This window comes from Hyposmocoma kahamanoa, unplaced genomic scaffold, assembly GCF_003589595.1.
Source record: "Hyposmocoma kahamanoa isolate Upper Pololo Valley unplaced genomic scaffold, ASM358959v1 84, whole genome shotgun sequence".
Taxonomy (NCBI): Eukaryota; Metazoa; Arthropoda; class Insecta; order Lepidoptera; family Cosmopterigidae; genus Hyposmocoma; species Hyposmocoma kahamanoa.
In genome coordinates this window covers 6,371,071-6,391,971 of record NW_020654229.1, presented here as the reverse complement: position 1 = coordinate 6,391,971, position 20,901 = coordinate 6,371,071, and the positions used below count along the sequence as shown (strand labels likewise).

The following is a 20,901-nucleotide window of genomic DNA, read 5'->3' as shown; positions in this document are numbered from 1 at the left end:
CTAAATATTTAAACAATTAGCCGTGAATACTTTAGCATATTATTAGCCTCTACAAATATAATACTCAATAATTTTAATATAATAACTTGGTAACTTAGGTACAAGCAATAGAGACGCCGACAGACGAGCAGCATGTGCCGGAGGTGGACAGCACGGCATTCAAGATCGGTTTTCCAGAAGTCAAGTTCCCCACCACTGAAATTAAGGTTATTCAACCGGACGAACAAAAAGTGAGTGACGACATTTAATTTTTTTAATTCATTTTTATTTTATCTTATTTGTTTATCAGATAAACACAAACAGTTACATACTAAACAAATAACAAACATTGAACAAGCAAGATTAAATAAATATGAACCAACAACGTGTTCCACAAATGTGTGACAATTAAGGTATACTATGACTTGCGTGACACTTGCGCGTAGTCTTATGGAATTATATTTGAAAATTTCACTTTATATCGTTGTTCAACGAATTCATTTTTTTGAACGTATTCAAACTACGATTAACACTTTTTCATAAATAAAATCGATTGTTTGTTATAAGAAATCGAATTGGTACCGCATTACGACATCACTAATTTATTAGTAATCGAGTTCGATTAAAAGTAAAATAAATGGTGCGACGGATTATAAGAAAGTTTCCGCAACTAGCTATAAGTCTATAATAAATAAAACAAACCGTTCCGAAGGTGGAACGGGTTGATTTTTACTTTGTCGCATCTAGTATATAAGTTCATCTATGTAAGTAATTGTTAATTCCAGATAAAAGATGAAGTGAAAGAAACAGAAGTGCAATCAGCAGTGGCTGAAAAAGAAGATAATACAGATGTTCGTGTGGAGGACGAGCCAGTGATTGAACAAGAAAGGTATTTTATCACAGATTCATATTTCTCTATGTTTTACGCGTAGTTTCGTAAACACTCATTAATTATTTTATATGGTTTAAATACCACCAGTACTTGAAAAGCACAATACATAAACCAGTATTTGGTTAAACAACCCAATAAATGAACTTACATTTTATTGAACGACACAATAAATGAACCAATAATTAATTTATTACACGACAAAAAGTCCCAATATTTAGTTACACAAACTAATACATCTCGAAATCAAGCTTGTAAACTTCTGATGTGCACTGCTACTGTTATGGACAGGCGTGTAGCTTACCATCAGGCCCACGCTCTCGTTCGTCCCGTCACTTGATATTATAAAAATATTTAACAAGTATTTAACAATATTTGACAAGTATGATGAGCCAAATAAGGCGTTAAAATAATGTATATGAACATAGGTGGACGGTTTATTTGCGTATTTGCCTATTTGGCTCCTTTCATGTTAGTTAAGAAATCTACCAGATTTGTCGAATAGGCAAATAAGGCAAATAGTTTGTCATACTATCTACAAATGGCGATTGTTTGCCAAATGTACCAAATACGCAAATACAAATTGCCATGTGAAGTGCTACCAAAAGTTTCATTGTTTTTATAGCACAATCGAACAAACTACTCCAGACGTCGAAACGCCTGTTCAAGAACAGATACAAGAGGAACCTATAGTCGAGGAGGCCACACTATTGCCTCCCGAACCTCAGATAGTGGAACCCCCCAGTGAGGCAGCAGCACCAGGTAAGTTTTGAACTAAATATTTTTAGTACTCGTGTTATACGGAATTCTTTAGGTTGAGATCAGATCGGTTTGACTGTTTAGCTTTTTAACTGCCTCCGTGGCCGAACGGTTACCATGCCGACTGCCACGCAGAGGTCCCAGGTTCGATTCCCGGGCCTGGAAAAATGTTTATATGGCTTACATTTATTTCTCTCGTGAGTTTGGGTGTAATTTGTGGTTGTCTATGTATGTGTCCATGGCACCCGCGACAGGGTTTCCCTAGTGCGAGGCTATGTTGAGTGTGTGCGTTATTATTTATTTATTTATTTACTGTTTAGCACATGTTTTTATCAGATATTTATTTTCTTTGATAATAATCCTATTCTATCTATCCTAATCCTGATTCATATCAGCATTGATAATTATTAAATATATTAAAATTAAAGATATTAATTTTTAACTAAAAATGAGAAACGGTGAAAAAACTGAATAAACACTACGAAAATCTTTGGTTTGTTACTTTTTAAGGGTTACCTATCAGTAATCCGAAATGACTTTTTCCAGAAATAGCGTTTTGTCGAAATTTCATAACCTCGAAAGTAATTTTGAGACGAAAATGCTTTTTTTTTAAACCTAACCTAACCGAAACTAATCTAATTGTGTTTTTGCGATAAACATCCAACATATCCTGAAAGAACAACTGTTTCGTTATAATTCGGTTTTCGGTGTAATGAAAATTTGAACATTATTACAAAAAAAAGACTTGGACTCTGTGATAGATTACCCTTTTTAAGATTGACATTTGACACTTTTTGATACGTAATTGATAGACTTTGTTGTTCCAATTAATTTTATAAATATCCAAGATAATTATCACGGTCATTATCATGATAACTATTATAGTCGTCACAAAATTAAAGGCACCTTTTAACACGTGTCATCGCAACGTAAATAGGGATGTAAACCGAACATATCGGTAACCATATTTAACGATTCTCATGGGAAATGGATTCGAAAGTTTATGAGTCTGTGATCCCTACCCCCAGTGGGCAGTGTAGAGTCCTAGGGTAGGGGTCTCAAAAACAATTGGGGGGCGTTGATGCTGTACAGGAGGTGCTAATGTATTTGGAAAAAAATACCTGAATTACCTATATAAACTACACTACATTTTATTTTCCTTGTGAATTTTTGTGTTATTATAAAAAATACGTCTCATTGGTTTTAAGGTCGGGCGTAGTAGCAGTGCTCCTCAGATCTTTGGAATTTGAAGCTCTGAGTGACACTGTAACTGTTGTGTACAAGCGTGTCGCTTATCATCCGGCGCACGACTTGTTCATCCCGTCACTTGATGTTATTAAAAAAAAACAAGTTCTAGATAGAACAATTAACATTTATTTAAGCGATATAGTGTTCAATATAAATAATAAATAAGCATTTTAAATGATCACAATCACAAACTTTAGTTATATAACAAAATTCTGAAGCAAAACAAAACAAAAGACTTCATAGTTTATAACATCGGAAGATGAGCCAAAATCATTCGTATCACCTGCATGCTATTTGATTTTCAAGGAAACTGCCTCCGTGGCCGAACAATTATCATACCAGACTACCACGCTGAGGTCCCAGGTTCGATTCCCGAGCCGGGAGAAATAATTGTATGGCCTACATTTATTTCTCTCGTAAATTTTGGTGTAATTTGTGGTTGTCTATGTGTGTGTCCATGGCACCCGCGACACAGGGCTTCCCTAGTTCACGTTGACTGTGTGCGTTATTATTATTATATTATTATAATCATATTATCAATGACTAAAAAGTCGTTGAAAAACCAAATTCAAAGACACGACGCAAACACATAGAAAAATTCGTGAGGTCCGCTGGTTCGTTCCGTGGCTTAGTTGCTATAGCGTCTGACACGGTAAGCTAGAAGACGTCGGTTCGAATCCGGCTGGATCGAAGGAATTTTTTCTGAGTGTTCGATCTTTGTATTAATAATCATATTATCAATATTAACATCTGTGTCAAAACCAAAAAATCGTTACTTTTTAAATTAAATTGAATTAATTCAGTGAAATTCGGCTATTAATAGGTAATAATATAACACGTAACTGTTTTTAAGACGTTTCGAACTAACTGAAAATTGCATTTTATTTTGGAAATGTGCAAAAATAATTCTTGAAATATGTTTTATCATATTATTTAATGCTTTACTAAAATTAATACGTTTTTTAAAAGCAATTATTTATTATCTTATTAACAGATGCTTCCCTTCCCCAAGAAGAAGTACCAGAACAGGCTAAAGATGAAGAAATTACAGAACATGTAGAGCCTAAAGAGGAGAATGTAGACAAAAGTGATGACGCCAAGGTCGAGGATCCTGAGGTATGGTGGAGAACAATTAGAGATTAAGGTTCAATATTTACTGAAATGAAGAAGAGAGAGAATATACTTTGCCTCCGAATCATTTTCTGTAGCTGAGAGGTCAAAGGCCTTAAGTGCCAAATAGCAATTTTTACTAAAGAGCGTTTAAAGGGAATGAAGTTCTTAATTAGGCATTTAAAAACAATATCAAGGTGGTTTTCCACCAGAGAGGCGAGATGAGACGAGGCAAGAGTTCAGTTCGTCTAGCGAAAAACACGCGGTTGATGTAACATGTCCCGTAAATTATTAATATTAAATATGTTTACCGAAGAACAATCAGATGAAGCCTTTTTAAATCTGAAACCGTACGTACTCCACAATCTCGCGATTGATATTACTACCCATCGCGAGAAGTCGTGTTTCCGTTGCAGAGTGTAATTCTTTATGTATACGTACACAAAAAGGGAAGAAAAAGTTTTCCGGCTACTTCAATTGAATTTAAATATATTGTCTAGATTATATTATTTGACCATGAAAACCATTGACTTACAAATAAATGGACGACGGGTCTAATACAAAAACCAGGAAAAAAATGTCCCAAGTCAACCTATTTAAACGTAGTGACATGTAAAGGAGTATGAAAAAGCTAAAACGTTGAATTTAAATTGTAATGTCATCGCAGTACTGTCTAATTTTGCTTGCTTCGCTGTCAGTCGAACAAAAGAAGACTAAAGCGTGATTGACGCTCTGTATACGATTTTAACGCCCTATAAGTTCGGACACTTTTTAGCGCGGACCCGACGTCCATATAATTGTAAGTCAATGATGAAAAGTAATACTTTTTGAGGACCATTTGCATCTAAGTGATATCATTAGATTTCTTTCAACTATATGAAACAAAAAATATCTCGTCCTGTAGACTGTTCGGATGCCGAATGTAAAAGTTTGAAAAACAGTTCAGAATACATAAAATTGCATAAATTAACATTCTTTTGTATAGTGTTAGCTGTCATATAAAATTAAAACTCCACTTCTACTGTAAGGCTAAATATCTATATTTTTTGTTAATCTTTAACCTATACACGGTTCAATATTACATCAACAAATATTTAAATTCTCGCGTCGCCCATCCTCGTCAATCCAGACCATTTCCACCGAAGATGCGCTATGAGAGAATTGAAATTTTGCCGTACAAATTTCAATCTTCGTCTCGTCTCACCGTTGGAATAGCACCTTTAAAGATTAAATAAAATGTCATCGTAGTTTTGTAGAAGGGCCGAAAGCTTCCTGTTTTAAATTCAATTTTAAAACTTAAAATTAATTAAAACCGAAATTGAATTTTAAAACAGAAATATTTTCGTTAAAACCTAAAACATGCTACTCTGAAAAGAAATCAAAATGGCGTTTTCGCCCTTTTACAAAACCCCGACATAACGTTAAATAAAAAACAAACGACAATAGAATTTAACGTATTTATCATTGCGTGATTTTTTAGCATTCGGAAGCAATGTTTATAAAACATCTAAATTCCAAATTATGGATATAAAGTCGTTTATTTACCTTTCACTTACAATTTTCTTGAAACCAATTTTGTTTTTCTTTTTAATGAATTGGTATGCAATTATTTTAATGTTAAATTAGTCCACTAGTTTGTTATAATTATTAATACAAAGACCGAACAATCAGAAAAAATTACTTCGATTTTGATTCGAACCGACGTCTTCTAGCATACCGTGCCAGACGAAATATCACAGATTTCTCATATATGGCGCTACGGCCAAAAAGTCATCGGTTCGAATCCGGCCGGATCGAAAGAATTTTTTCCGAGTGTTCGATTTTTGTATTAATAATTATACCAATTTTGTTTCCCGTTTTAAATATAACTTCATTTCAAGGACTCCATACCTCTCCGTGACATGGTTTCCCTTCGCGAGGAGCCGTCAGCTCCTGTCGACGTGAAGGAGGAGCCTCCGAATGAACAGGAGACCGAGGAGACACACACTGAGACGGATGACGACACCCCTATGGAGGTGAGGCGTCTTATTTACATTATTATCTTCGTGTAGGGGAGGCAGAGTCTACTGACTTTCAGTTATTACAGATTATATTTTAAAAAATACCAATTAATTTTTCGTTCTTTTTTAAGTTATGTTTATTTGTGGAAACTTTGCTGGTTTAAGTGATTATTTTGTACGATAATCTTGTACACAAATTGTAAACTGTTAGTCAAAAAAATTAATTTAAATAAAACGTACTATAACGTTTATCTTTCAATGAGGGTGGCAGAATCTACTGACCTCCAATTCTTTCTATTTTTATATTACACAAATAAATACATACTATAACGCTTATCTTTCAATGGGGAAGGCGGAATCTATTGACCTCCAATTCTTTATATTTTTATTACACAAATAAATGCCTGCTTATGACGCTTGTTGTCCAGTAGGGCAGGTAGAGTCTAATGACCATCAGTTATTCAAATTTTTTTTGCTACATATGTACTTATAGACAAGTGATCTCGCTTATCTTCCAAGGGGGTAGGCAAAGTTTACAGATCTCCATTTTTTATTTTTTATTATAACGTATCTAAATAAGTGCTATACCGCCTGTCTTTCAATGAATTACGCAGAATTTACTAATCTTTTTATTGCCTAATATAGACTCCAGTCTCTCGCAAGTTTTACAACATTTAAGTAAGATCTATTCCTTCCCGAAAAGAAAACAGAGTTTACCGTTAAATTCAAAGTGATGTTTGGTAATTTCCCGCCTAACCGTGGCTACGTTCTTGCAGTTGAGCCGCGAGGAAGAGAAAGACGGGAAGAAGAAAAGGGATTATTCCAGAAAGAAGAAACCTGATTCACGACGTGAGTGGTTTTAGTTTGACTTTATTATATTTAACAACAGAAGCGACGTACTACGCTCGATTTCTGAACTTCAGCCTGGCTATCGATGTTTCACTCTGAAGTTCAGATTGATTTTCGACATTTCATTCTGAACTTCAGACTGGCTTTGGACATTTCAGAACTTCCAATTAGCTTTGGATTGTAACTCTGAACTTCAGTTTGTGTTTCGATGTTTCATTCTGAACTTCGGCCTGGCCATCGACATGTCCCTCTGAAGTACAGACTGGCTTTAAAGTGATATTGTATGTGCGTCCGCAGCGTGTTCGGGCTCAGAGAGCGCTGCAGAAGCGAGTGCGCCGGAGTCACCCAGTGCCAACGACGCGGAACGGCAACATCGCCTCTGGAAGAAGTCCGTCATGCTCGTCTATAGCAGGTCTGTACCAGACGGGGTACAACATGTGACGTCATAATAGGATAGTCATATCTACCGAAAGAGACATTAAAGACGTTTGACTGCCGAACGGTTACCATGCTGGACTGCCACGCAGGGGTCCCGGGTTCGATTCCCGGGCCGTGAGAAATATTTGCATGGCCTACATTTATTTATCTCATGACTTTGGGTGTAATTTGTGGTTGTCTATGTGTGTGTGGCCATGGTAAAAAAATACAATGACGTGGTTTCAAGGAAATAGCAGATTTGGGAGCCTGGACACAAACCAGTGTCTGTTGCCTTACCGTAGCTACCGAACTTACCAACTGAACTACAGATACAGAATTTCTATAACGTCGGTGTTTTGTAGAAAAAGCGAAAACGACGTTTCGAGAAAATATTCCATATTGCTTTTTTTAGTTTTTGCGACTGTTTTTATTTTATACTTATTTGACTCTTCCTACGTAAAGTATGATAGATGAACAACCACAATTTATTTTATACTTTTATACTAACGCAGATGTGGGTCACCAAGCAAGTAAACTAAAGTGAGACTGGGCGGGTCAGATGACAGTATAAAATTATAAAATATTCTTCATCAAACCGATATCTAGGATTTTATAATGCTCTATGTGAGTAACGAGCTTTGCCAAATAAAACTGAGAAATGCTAAAGTCACGTGTTATGTTCATTTCAGTGAATTCAAAACTTTAAAACGCTTCCCTGTAAACTTGGCAATTTCGACATACGATACTTTATGTAGGAGGAGTCGATTTACGTCCTGTTTTAAATTCAATTTTAACTGCCTCTGTGGCCGAACGGTTACCATGCCGGACTGCCACGCAGAGGTCCCGGGTTCGATTCCCGGGCCGGGCGAAATATTTGTATGACCTACATTTATTTCTCTCGTGAGTTTGGGTGTAATTTGTGTTTGTCTATGTGTGTGTCCATGGCACCCGCGACACAGGGTTTCCCTAGTGCGGGGCTATGTTGAGTGTGTGCGTTATTATTAAAACTTAATCTTAATTTAAACCAAAATTGAATTTTAAAACAATCATTACAAAATATCCAAGTGGCAATTTCGCCCTTTCTACAATACGCCGACGATATGCGCTTGCGAATCCTTGTATTGATATTGTAATGCGAGCATTACTATGATCCGGTTTTGAAGGGTTAAGGGTGCTGGTGAAATTACAGGCACATGGGACTTTTCAATTTATGTCTCAGGGTGACGGGCGCAGTGGCAGTGCCCCTCAAATCTTTGCAATTTAAAGCTCTGAGTGGCACTGCAACTGTTATGGACAGGCGTGTCGCTTACCACCAGGCGCATGTCTTGTTTGTCCAGTCACTTAATATGGTAAAAAAAAGTTTCAAACGGCTTTTTGTCTTTGTTGCGAACCGGTTTTATATGCGCTTGAGACGAGACGCGCGGGCGACACGGTCTAGTATGACGTCACGGCGAGCGGCACTCGCCTTAACGTCAGCCACCGGCGACTGTCGGCCCTTATACATTTATTTATATAAACCAGCACATACATTTATAAACTCGACTAAATTTTGCACGGCTCGGTGGCCTAAATAGAGCGTGAGTCATCGATCGAGTCATAATTCGAGTTTTGAACAAAATTCAAGTTCCAAAACTCGTCTCGTACCCACTTCTACTCTACAAAGTCTCGAGTACAACAGGTAGGGTTCAATTTTACTAAACAACTACTATTACCCACGAATTAAATAAAAAACAAAAACCCAATAGGTAGTGATTTAAAAAAAATGTTAATGCTTATTTAAACTACAGTTTAACACATCACGCCACCACACCGCTTAATATGTACTTGCCAGACTCGAGCGCGACTGGTTACATAAATAGACTCGAGCACTAATGTCGAACTCGAGTCTATTCGCAAACTCGATAGGCTCGTAATACGACGAACAGTGGAGTCTCTGTCTTTATACCGAATATACCAGTCCTATTGTTAACACAATGCACTTTTATTTTACGATCTGTAGCGCCATCTGTGTTGTCTTATGAAAATTTATAATATGAAATGAAATATGGCAGACTATGCGCGCACAAGTACGCGTCGATCTTCCTCCGACCAATCACCGACGAGGAGGCCCCGGGCTACAGCATGGTCATCAAACGACCGATGGACCTCACCACGATACGGCGGAATATCGAAGCAGGGGTCATCAGGTAATAGTCACTCCGTTTTTTAACAGAATTTAACATTTATTTATTTATTTTATTAGGGATAAAACAAAACAGCAGAACAGACGGTCATTTTACTAATTTATACATAATAAATAACAACTGGAAAATAAGATGTTAGTTAATAAATAATAATATTAGAAGATGTGATCTAACGTGTTACCACTCAAATAATTATTATAACTGTTCTTAAAAAAAAAACCCGATCTGAAAAGTTCGTGGAAATATATCAACTTGCCAAGTGTCATTGAAATTGGTTACCGGAAAGTGCGCGAAACCGAATTCATCCCCTAGTTTGCCACCCTTCGTGGTGGAACATTTTCTTCAAATTTAAATGGGACCAATACTGAGGTACCCTCTTTCCGACAAAAAAAAAGTCGTCAAAATCTGTACACATCGGTCGTATAATATGGGTTGATGAAAATAATAATTATATTGTAATATAGTTTTGCTATTTCAAGGCAACATACTTGACGGAGGTACGTGAGACTTAGCTACCCACAGTACAGGAAATCCTAGTTTGGGAGCTAGACACGTTTCTGAACCTATTTCTAACTACCTAACTGCCTCCATGTCGAACGGTTACCATGCTGGTATGTCACGCAGAGGTCCCGGGATCGGTTCTCGGACCGGAAGAAATATTTGTGTTACCTACATTTATTTAACTCGCGAGTTTGCGTGTAATTTGTAGTTGTCCAAGTGCGTGTCTATTTAAAAAAAAATTTTTTTTTTAGTTATTTCTGTGTTTTCAATAAAGTTTTTATTATTCCATTGTCAATTTACAGGACGACAGCGGAGTTCCAACGCGACGTCCTGCTTCTGTTGTCGAACGCCTTGATGTACAACAGCAGCGAACACAGCGTCTACACAATGGCCAAGGAAATGTTCGAAGAGGTAACCCTTAGTTCCGGTTAATATTAACCTTAGAACTAAGTCCAAATCATGGTACCACGATTTCGTTTAACTAAGGTAAACGAATCTTTTAATTAGATTCCGGAGCACATGCATATGTTTTGTAAACTGAAGTTATATCGGTTCTTACCCCATATTATAGTCTCTCTTCCTTTCTGATTTAATGCAATTACCAATTCTTTGTTCGCCGTCGCAACTAACGCAGGACAGGAATATCTAGGAATGGTAATGTCAATTAAAAGACAACAGATTCCTCAAATCTTCTTACTAATCGTAGATTACTAAGTGGCCGATTCTTTAAAAAGTATGATAAGTAACAGATAAAGAGATTTTAATTATAGAATACAAGTGGAGTGTGCTTATTGATTTATCGATGTGTGATCATATCTTCAAACGTAATTAGTTTAGATAAATGTCTGGGCGTGGTCCTAAATTGGCGAAAGGGTCTAAAAATAATAAAAAATCTAATTTATAATTAAAAAATAAAATGGTCACTTCAAGAAGTGGTCAATTCAAGAAGATATCAATTCAAGAATTGGTCCTTTTTAATTGTGGTTATTTCTCATTGTGGTCCTAAACCTTCGAAAGGCCCTCTTTCTAACAAAAAAAGTATCATCAAAATCCGTTCACAAATTGCGTAACATATGTACAAAAACAATAGTCTAATTAAGAACTCCTCCTTTGTTTGGAGTCGGTTAAAAATGAAATGAAATATTAATAGAAATAAAAGTGAGTGAAATGTAAGAATAGAATGTGATGGTTGCAGGCGGTGTGCCAGCTGGGCATGCTGCTGGCTGCGCAGGCGCACGCGGGTCTGATGGTGCCGCTGGGCCCGCAGCGCCGCAAGCGCCGCCGCGACACCAGCCCGCTCAACCCCGCGCACGCCAAGCGCCACTAGCCCCGGACATTACCAAAATTTCTGAACATCTGTATTGTTACAATCCTACAGCCCGTAGCTTCCTAAAATGTAATAAATATAATTTCATTCTTCAGGCTTATGCAACTATGCCCTCAGTTTTGTATACAAAACGTATTTGTCTATGGTCATATACAGGCCTACCGAGAGGTGACAGTTTTACACGGGATCATTTCAACAAGATTTTTCTGACGATATTCAATAGCAACAAAGTGAACACTGAACTTGCTAACCATTTTGAAGCCGTCTGTACTATGATCAGTTTCACTGCATACACGGTTAAATATTTATTATATTGCGTAGTTAATTACGCATATAGTTGCTAAGTACAAATTGTCTTTATTGTATTTTTTGTCCTGTAAACTCCATACTGTGAAATATGAATAAATGTGATTTTTTTTTAATAGTACACTGTATTTTCATTTATTGTCCTGCGTCAAACAATTATCGCAAATGTTAGCACCAACTATTATTATTACATTTGACTATATTACATTTACAAAATTAAATGAAGCTCATAACACGAGAAACATGTTATGCTAGGCATTCCAACTTGTATAAAAAATAGGAACTGACCTAATTATTGCATTAATGTTTGTTAATAAATTATGATATTTTTAGTTTTAAAAGCATGGACAATATTTAGCTTTCAAATTATGTATGGCAGTCGCTAATATTATCTATAGAAGTAAATAAAACAATGTTTTGTTATAGCATGTTCTACATTTATACTCTTTAAAACATTTGTCCATCTTGGAAATGAGCTTAATGAACTTCTAAAGTTCTGACGTGGAAAAATCTGGTGCAAAAATAGTTTAAATTATCTTGGCCTGATAAAAGGTGCAGTTAAGGCAATTAACAATCTGGGCCCTAATCTCCGACTCTGTGACATACTTACGGGTCCTCAAGCTCTAACTTCTTTCCCCATACCACCTTCCTGTAACCTTTCCTAGACTTAATTTACATTGCCGCGGAACGCAAACGTCAATTTCGCCTGGCTGACGAGAAGGCGCGCACGGTCGCTCGAATGCACGAGTATTCGCGAGCCTTCTCGCGACTGCACCTTGAGGCTGTATAGTGTGTTTTTTGAAGACTGAGTAAAATGACAATTAATTGCGCAAAAGTGCTTCCGCTTGCGAGCTAGTGATTGCAGTCAACATTAGACTATTATTTGTTTCCATCCTCTAAACCAGAAACAAAGATGAAATGTAATTTGATTAGTTTCAAAACTATTCTGTCATACAATTCATACGAGATTTTTATTATTATTATTTTTATTATTTCAAGTTTTCCTACAAATGAAAAAAGGAAGAGAGAATGGATGGAAATCATAGGACTGCCGATAACAAACGTTGGATCAAAGACCATCTTCATTTCAAATTTTAACAGAACTTTGAATGTAACTAGATTACATGACAATGCTATTCCATCATTAGATTTATTGGTAAATAATTTTATGTTCAATTTAGATTAAACAAGACTCATTTACTAGTTATTCTCAGTTCCTAGTAAACTCTTAACTAGTAAAAATGACTTATTTTTTTAAAGCCTGCGATACAATGACATGTTAGTCCAACGTTGCTGGGTAAACGCCAATACCAACGTATAGACAGCCTATTTGCCTTGCCTTGCCATCGTTCGGCTTAATAAAAATATACCACTGGAGATTAAATTATTAGACTTGTGTTTGTTTAGGCATACTTTGGTTACAGTAAACTAAAGAAACAAAAAAAAACAGTTTCAACATTCAAGCCATACATTTGCATGTCGATAATAACTTATCGATAGATTATGGTACAACACTAAGGAAATCCGCCATTTGTAACTTTCAGATTTTGGTTATAAGCACGTTTATTTTGTAGTTAGGGCAGCCTCCTTTCATTTTTTTTCCGTCCTCTAAGGTCATACCATTACTGTGACAACTGCGCTCCGATTGGCCAGCCTAAATTCGAAACAATTGACGGATATCCTCAATTGTTTCACTTTAAACCGGCCAATTTTTTTTTTTAAATTTATTTGTCTTGTCAATTACATTTTTTTTACAAATAAGATAATGTTAACTTGAGCTTAGCTATAACGGACGAAAATTGCAAAATTACATATTTAATTACCGATGAAATTTGATTTTGTTTGTTATTGTATGTAAGTGTATTGTATTGTATGTAATTAGATTTATTATTATTTAATAATGTAAAAACATTACAGTTTACTTTAGGTAAATACATAGTCCCACAAGTTGTTTTGCTGTTTTTCCCTACACCACCGAATGGAACAGCACGCCATTGTTAGAGATATTATCTTTATTACAATAAATACAGAGGCTTTAGTTTTTCTACTGTAAGAGGTAACAATAAATTAACAGATAACAAAACTGCTATAAATAAAACTATCCTTTCATTGAATAAAAATGTAATGGCATAGCCATTATATGGTCAAGTGTGAGTTGTCCATAAAAATGAATAAAACTGATCAAATTGTTTTTAGTGCTAAACGACTCATTTTCATGTAAAGATCATTTCATTGTATGGAACGAAAAAAATCGAGCCAGCAGAAGTGGGCCACACTTAACGATTACATTCTATAGATTCTATTTATTCATAAGTTTTCAATATAACCACTAACCCTAACGCACACACAAACACATACACTGATACACACACACATATATTAGTAGATATCCTATTAATAGCAGATACATTCACTGCCAGAAATAAATAAGAGTAACTAATCACGAGAGAAGACATTGATTTCCTTAACACAGATCATTGAACCTAGCTCCGAAGCCAGGGCCTTACAATGAAATGTAACTTTTCTGTTTTTATACATATAATTCAGACCTTCCATCTTCTTGATATACTGTTAAGATGCCCCCGATTGTCCTTGTCGGCATTCAAAATCACCACTATAACACACCATCATTTATCTCACTTACACACACGCACTTTCGAAGGGGGTCAACTCTCGATCTCCGTCCGAAACAATTACTGTCAAATAAGTAATATTCGACAAAATTAAAAGACAAGTGTCAAGTATGAAGATTCTTTCGCATCACGCGTCTTTTCATTTGGTCAAGTATTGCTTATTTGGCGATAATTGTTTCGGACGGATGTCGGACGGAGATCGAGAGTAGACCCCCAGGCTCAAATACACAACACCTACTCCCCAATTTCTTACCACACTATACTCCTAAACTAACATAGTATTAAGTATCTTTTAAACGCACTAATTGTTTTTCAAACTATACCCTTTCTTTTCTGGGTCCCAAATGAACAGTTGTACTTTACTGGTTTTGGGACGTCAGAGTGGCTGCGGACCCGTGCTGCACCTGGGTTGTTGCACGGGGTACTTACAAGTCCTCGTGCTCCACCTGATAATATTCTTGTACAGTCATGATCATAATATCTAATACACTTCACAATAAAATAGGAAAACTGAAAAAGAAACTCGTATCTGGAGCTGCGTCGTCAGTACCACCGAGACGAGTTGATCAGTGCGACGAGGACGGCTTTCGGAAGGTGGAAAAGAAAAAGAAGAACATCAGCCGAAACCTTAGTGGCACCGCCCTGACTGGCTCGAATCATTTATTGCGTCCAGCGGTACCGACGACGTTGTTATACGTGTCGCGTCTACACTCCACCAAGTCTGCGGATGTTGTGGAGTACATGCGAGTGAAGGCCAATGCAAACCTGAGGGTCGAGCGGTTGGAGTCGCGCCACAATGTGAATTTTAGTTCATTTGTGGTGCGAGTACCAACTCAACACCTGTCGACCTTCATGAGAGAAGACTTTTGGCCGAAGGGTGTCATATACCGGCGTTTCCGAGGACGGCTACCGGACACCCACGTTGCGTCACACGTCGAAGTACATACGTGTAAATAAACAGTGTTATATGTATATTATCATGTTATATTGTATTTATGATTAGTCCGTAAGGTATTTATTTAATATTTCTGTTATTGTTTTATTATATTATTGTTATATTATATGTATGTTAGTCTGTAAGGTATGTATCTATGGGTCCTAGTTGCCTGAAATAAATAAATAAAAAAAAATAAAAAAAACTGTATTGTTATCAATCACTAGTAGCGCGCTCTTCACTTAAAAATATGGCTGCGGACCCGTGCATATTATTGTTACCGCGTCGTGTTCTAGTTCTGTTCTACCTTTCTGAATACTCGTAAGCTATATTGTCTCAAATACGATTGATGCTGGCCCGTCGTGGCGACTACAGTACTATTCGCTAGCACAGATCGTTTGTGGGGTCTAGATGTTGATCGACTGGTCAACAATCAGTCACTGTTAAGCACTATTATGTAAGTTTGTTCCCTACTATGTAATGACTTAAATTAATTTTATGTTGAAATAAACAATTATTATTATTATCCTGTTTCTTCAAGGGAAAGGGTGAAATAAAAAATCATATTTTGTCTATAATATACATTTTACTTAAATTAAAACTTACAACCTGCAATATGCCTTCCTATATACTGGTACAAGATTGCTATAGTGCCACTAAATACTCACTTTACTATCAACATCATCAACTAAAGTCAATCAATTTTTATCATCACTAATCAACGATTAATTTTCGTTGATTATAGTCGTCATCAACGTACAGTTGATAAGTAAAATTTGCAGTCAAATGGTGTTGGTGCAATACTGTTACGTTTACGCAATTTGAAACGTACAAAACAGCTATTAAATATAGCAAGATTCAAACAGTATCACAAATGCAAAGTAACAGAGTTGCACGCCACTTTTTCTACGAATCAGCCGTTATTTCTGTGACTGTAATGAAACGGGGTACAAGTAAAAAATACCAACTTTACAAGGAGACTACAAAAACAGTTAAAGCGTAATATGGTATTAAACGTTAAGCATTTTCGTCGCATGTCCTTGTAAAGTTAGCTTTTTTACTTGTACCCCTTTTCACTAGAGACACAGAATTTATAGTCGCTGTGCAGTCGCACGGGTTGCAATCAAACTACACTTGAACTGTTATTTTTCAATTGCGACGTAAGTTACATTATAAAAACACGCGCATCAGTCAATTGCACAACGTTGAGTTCAGCACGAACCATCCTCATCACCAACAATCAAATTGTCATCACTGCTAAATTATTTTAGCAACACTCCAAGGTCAAAGGTGTAAAACACGTAAGGTCTAAAGGTGTAAAACCACGTATTGTCGACAGTGCCATTGCACGGAACCGACTCGATAATAAATATCGTTAAGTCTATTCATAACAACTCACTTTTATCAGTCCATAACTAAATTAATTACTAAAGAAAATGAACGTATCATATGAGAGTTAAAAGTTGTATAAGACGTCTCTCGAGGCGACAGACTACAACGGTGTCGTAGTTGATATCACAAGGAATCATAAGCTAACTATGAAGTCGCTCAGGACAGCAAGGTAAATAGATGTTGTAGCTGGTAAGTCGGTCGGGACAACGGATTACAACGATTTTGTAATTGGTATCACAAAGAGTTAAAACTTAACTATGTAGTCGCTCGGGACAACAGATTACAACGATGTTGTAATTGGTATCACAAAGAGTCAAAAACTATGAAGTCGCTCGGAACAACGTGTAAACGACGGTGTAATTGGTATCACAAAGAGTCATAACTTATGACTCTTTGTGATACTATGAAGTTCATGAAGTCGCTCGAGACAGGAGTACAACGATGAGTAGTCAATCACCTAAACGTTTCAATTGACCGACTTATATATAAATGAGCATTTATTTTTAAGTCACATTCGTATTTTGTCAAATCCTTGCAAATATATAATAATTTCCGTCTTTTACAATGTCTATTTAGTGTTAACAATTTACAACCGACCAATGGCCTGCCTGCTCTTAATTAGTCAATGTATATTGAGATACAAGTGTCGAAGTAACAAAAGACCGTAAGCGCGTTTGAGCACTGCATCCTATTCGTATTCGTTTTGAATCCGAGACTTCAATTCTGATGTCGCTTGTGTACTAATTCCAGTCCAGTCCAGTGACATTTCCGACCGTCATTTCTCGGATTCGGAACTGCGGGGTTACTGTCGTTTTCCGTCCAACATCCATTCGAAACAATTACTGTCAAATAAGTAATACTGGATAATTGAACGACAATGTAAAGTATTAAGCTTCATTCGCATCATGCATCTTTGAATTTAGTCAAATAGCTTAACTTACTTGACAGGGTCTGATACGAATTGGACGTAGTGCATAAACGATCTTACAGAACGCATCGTGCGCACATATTTGGTCTGAAGGCCAAGTCAACAAACAAGGGCGATTATAATTTAACGTTTTTGTAGAGACTAAGTCTTCAATAATTAGTGTTTACAATAAATTATTCAAGTTTTGAGTCCATTGTATTTGTAGAGCAAAAGTATATCTACTTTTGGTTATGCCGAAGGGCGGCAGCGATGTCGCTGACGTGGAGTTGCACACGCGGCTTATGCTGCGGTGGCTCAAAGTAGAATTCGAAGCGTTTGAAGGATTCAATGTCTCTCTCGGACGCTTCCAGTGTTGATAAGTTGGTTATGTTGCGGTCAGGCAGGAAAACGCTTGATTCTGAAAGAAGAGATTTTTTTCATTATTTTAAAGTACAGCCCTATATTTTTATACATAAGTTTTGTTTATAGTAACCCTCCTCATCAAACTCTTGGCTATGCGGAAAGCACAGGGATCACCTAAGTCAGATCCTAACCACAGATCTTATTCCCGGAGAGCTCCAATCCTCAGTGAGTACAGCCTCGGTGGCACGACCTTGAATAGTGTGAAGTCTGTTCGTGATTTAACGATCATATTATCGATATATATAATAATGCTTGGAAAAGTCTAGGCTTCATCAAGCGGCAATCTAAGTTTTTTAACAGGCAATTTGTAATTTATATAACGCCTTTGTTCGAAGTATATTAGAAGCTACGTGCGCAGTGTAGAATCCCCACAACAAACTCTATATTGCAATGTTGGAACGAATCCAGAAATAATTTTTGAGATATTTGTAAAGCAAAACTTTATGGGTACTATCCGTATATGTACCCTACACCCTTTATTTTGGGTATGGTATCGTACAGATCGCTTGAGACCAGGCGAAAACTGGCGCTCCTAAAATATATTTTTAACCTAATAAGAGGATATATACAATGTGTTGATTTGCATTCTCGCCATATTTACAGAGGTCATTCTATATCCGAAACTGAACCCAAATCACTAAAAAAATAAATAAAAAAAAAGATCCTAAATTTTTATTTAATTGCGGTAACCAAACTTGATCCAAAGGTCATTGACTTGCAATACACGTGGCACGGGTACCGGCAACCATTTGAACAATGGTCCTATGCGCAGTATGCGCAGAAAATATGCATTTTAGTTCTATTTGGCGGCAGGGTACGAGTAGAGACGGGGGGTGAATCGTATCGAGCGCGTGATTGGTAGATCATCAGTCCACCTTGCGTATTGCGTCTGCGTTCATCGCGCATACATTCTAGTTTCTCACGAAATTCAACGTGGTTTGTGTGTGATGTAAACAAGAGTTAGTGCAAAAATAACCGCTACCATGTGCATTACCATAAAGTGTGTTCTTATGGCATGATGTGAAACATTTAGTTTACGCAGATTACGAGTGTCGAAAAATTGCGGGCAAAAATCGTCTTTGGTTTCTTTCTGCGTTTTCTGTTGTGAAGAATGTGCTAAGTTGAAACGAAACTTTGCATATTTGTGGCTGGCTCCGACACGGAGCCTGTCACCAGCTGTGGAGCTAGGTACTTCTAACACTACTTTCATGTAACCTAAAGTTGGTAAGTACCAAACCTAAATTACAATAAATCTTTTTTCAGTCAACTTTTCTAACTCATGTAAATAATTAGTAAATTATAACAATACTAGTACATAAACATGATTTAAAAATGGGTAAATAAGCGAACGAGAAAGATTCCGTATCGCTCGGTGAAGCGAGTGGCGGGGTCACTGTCCTCCGCGGTGAGTACACTTTGCGGGACATTTTTACAAAACTTTACTAGATACAATTAGCCAGAATATTGAACAGAATATTTTTAAAATATTTTTAGATGATTTGGCATTATTTATATTATTAATTTTTTAAATATGCCGAGAATGCAAATCAACACCCTGTATAATTAACCCTCCTCTATTGGCTCAAATTCCTTTTTTATCCCGCCAATCTCGTTACGTCTTTCGTCAGCGCAAATACCCTCTGTTCAACTTACATTTAACTAGCACAATGACACTAAGACCGACACCATTCTTCGACACCCTAGCCGTAATTGAATTCTTAAGCAGAACAAATGATATTGACGTGTTCAGTAACACAGAACCAAAATTTCTAACATCCGTTGGTTGCTTATTTGAAGGCGGTCACCGCCCAAAGCTCTGTGGTCCCAATTCCGCATCCTACCTTTGGCCGGTGATCGACTCAACCTTTTTTGTGACTATGACTTACATGTTTAGTTATAAGTTGTTTAAAATATAAATAAATAGATCAGCCAGTTTGCATGGACTTCATCCGGTTCTCAGAAGGCTAGTGTCTTTGGTAAGCCGCCCCGGGTGCACGTACAGCACCCTCCCTATTTTTCAGATAGGTACAGGAGCTGTAGGCACGTTCACTTCCCGGAACTAACGGTTGCCACCGCTGAACCGTCGACTACCAAATCTCCCCATTGGTAGCGGAGCTGTAAGGCACGCTCATTTTCCGACGCCGAAAAACAGCGTCTCTAAAGTTCCCAATAACCTAAGTGACTGGAGGTACGGGAGGATGTCTAGCTTATCCTCTATTAGCCCTCCGGGCTAGTGCAATTTTATTGTACAGTGGTAGTACGGTTGTTTGAGATTTCAAAGGGAAGTATTATCTACTTTATTACACATACTTTGGTAGTCTAAGATAAATATACTCTGACGCCGATCTCTGCTGTTTACGCATTACTTGAGAGTCAATTTTATTATGGTTCAGGGAATACTAACAGGAGAGGTCAAGGGATAATACCGAGCTTGAGAGCTTTTGTTACAAGTTCATTCCAAAAACAGATAACGTGTAATTAAAGCCCTAGACATATTTTTATCTTCTTTTTTTTCTTCTTATTGTGGCATCTAATTTTCATACTTTAAAAAAAAATACTTCAGAAAAAAAACAGTTTTAATTCGCTTGAGAAAAAAAATGTTTTTTTGTAATACCAGGTTTAAATAGTCCAACAAAAAGATAGAACAGTGAATGTGGTGTACCTGGACGGTTGGCAGCCGCCCGAGTGCCCACAGCGCCGTAACCGCCATCGTCGTCGTTCTGCAGACCTTGCAGCGACCCTCGGGAGCTGCAGCGGGGAGACTCCCCGGCTGAGTTGGCAGTGCCACCTGCACGATACATTCATTGCTAGGTTAAAGGCACGTTCAGCAAATGAGATTCCTCTTATATGTATAAGTAGAAAAATATCAGCTATTCACACATTTTGGCCTTGGTTTAATTGATTCCGACAGTTTCATCTTTGGTAGTTAAGACGAAGAAGAATGTATGAAATTGTATGCCTTCTGATCTATTTCACAAAAAATATTTCTTGCGCCTTTTTATGAAGAGAGTGAATAGCGGGCTTTACATAGACACAGAAGATTG

The 20,901-nt window shown here is 37.0% G+C and overlaps 2 protein-coding genes across 4 annotated transcripts in view; one reads left to right on the top strand and one right to left on the bottom strand.

Moving 5' to 3' along the window:
- The window catches only part of LOC113234482 (bromodomain-containing protein 8), a 41,983-nt gene extending 30,316 nt beyond the window's left edge, over positions 1–11,667 (top strand). For all 3 annotated transcript variants that reach the window (XM_026469811.1, XM_026469810.1, XM_026469812.1), the window contains exons 9-18: positions 99–230; positions 765–868; positions 1,494–1,630; positions 3,870–3,991; positions 5,866–6,000; positions 6,762–6,834; positions 7,132–7,246; positions 9,303–9,437; positions 10,238–10,346; positions 11,131–11,667. In XM_026469811.1, coding sequence (XP_026325596.1) covers positions 99–230; positions 765–868; positions 1,494–1,630; positions 3,870–3,991; positions 5,866–6,000; positions 6,762–6,834; positions 7,132–7,246; positions 9,303–9,437; positions 10,238–10,346; positions 11,131–11,262 — 1,194 coding nt within the window. In that variant the 3' untranslated portion in view covers positions 11,263–11,667. The remainder of the gene's footprint in view (positions 1–98; positions 231–764; positions 869–1,493; positions 1,631–3,869; positions 3,992–5,865; positions 6,001–6,761; positions 6,835–7,131; positions 7,247–9,302; positions 9,438–10,237; positions 10,347–11,130) is intronic.
- A 5,425-nt stretch (positions 11,668–17,092) lies between these two features.
- LOC113234437 overlaps positions 17,093–20,901 on the bottom strand; it is a 68,711-nt gene continuing 64,902 nt past the window's right edge. Inside the window, exons 40-41 of the mRNA XM_026469747.1 lie at positions 20,520–20,645; positions 17,093–17,852 (exon numbers count right to left, since the gene is read on the bottom strand). Of these exons, the coding sequence (XP_026325532.1) occupies positions 17,674–17,852; positions 20,520–20,645 (305 nt within the window). The 3' untranslated portion in view covers positions 17,093–17,673. The remainder of the gene's footprint in view (positions 17,853–20,519; positions 20,646–20,901) is intronic.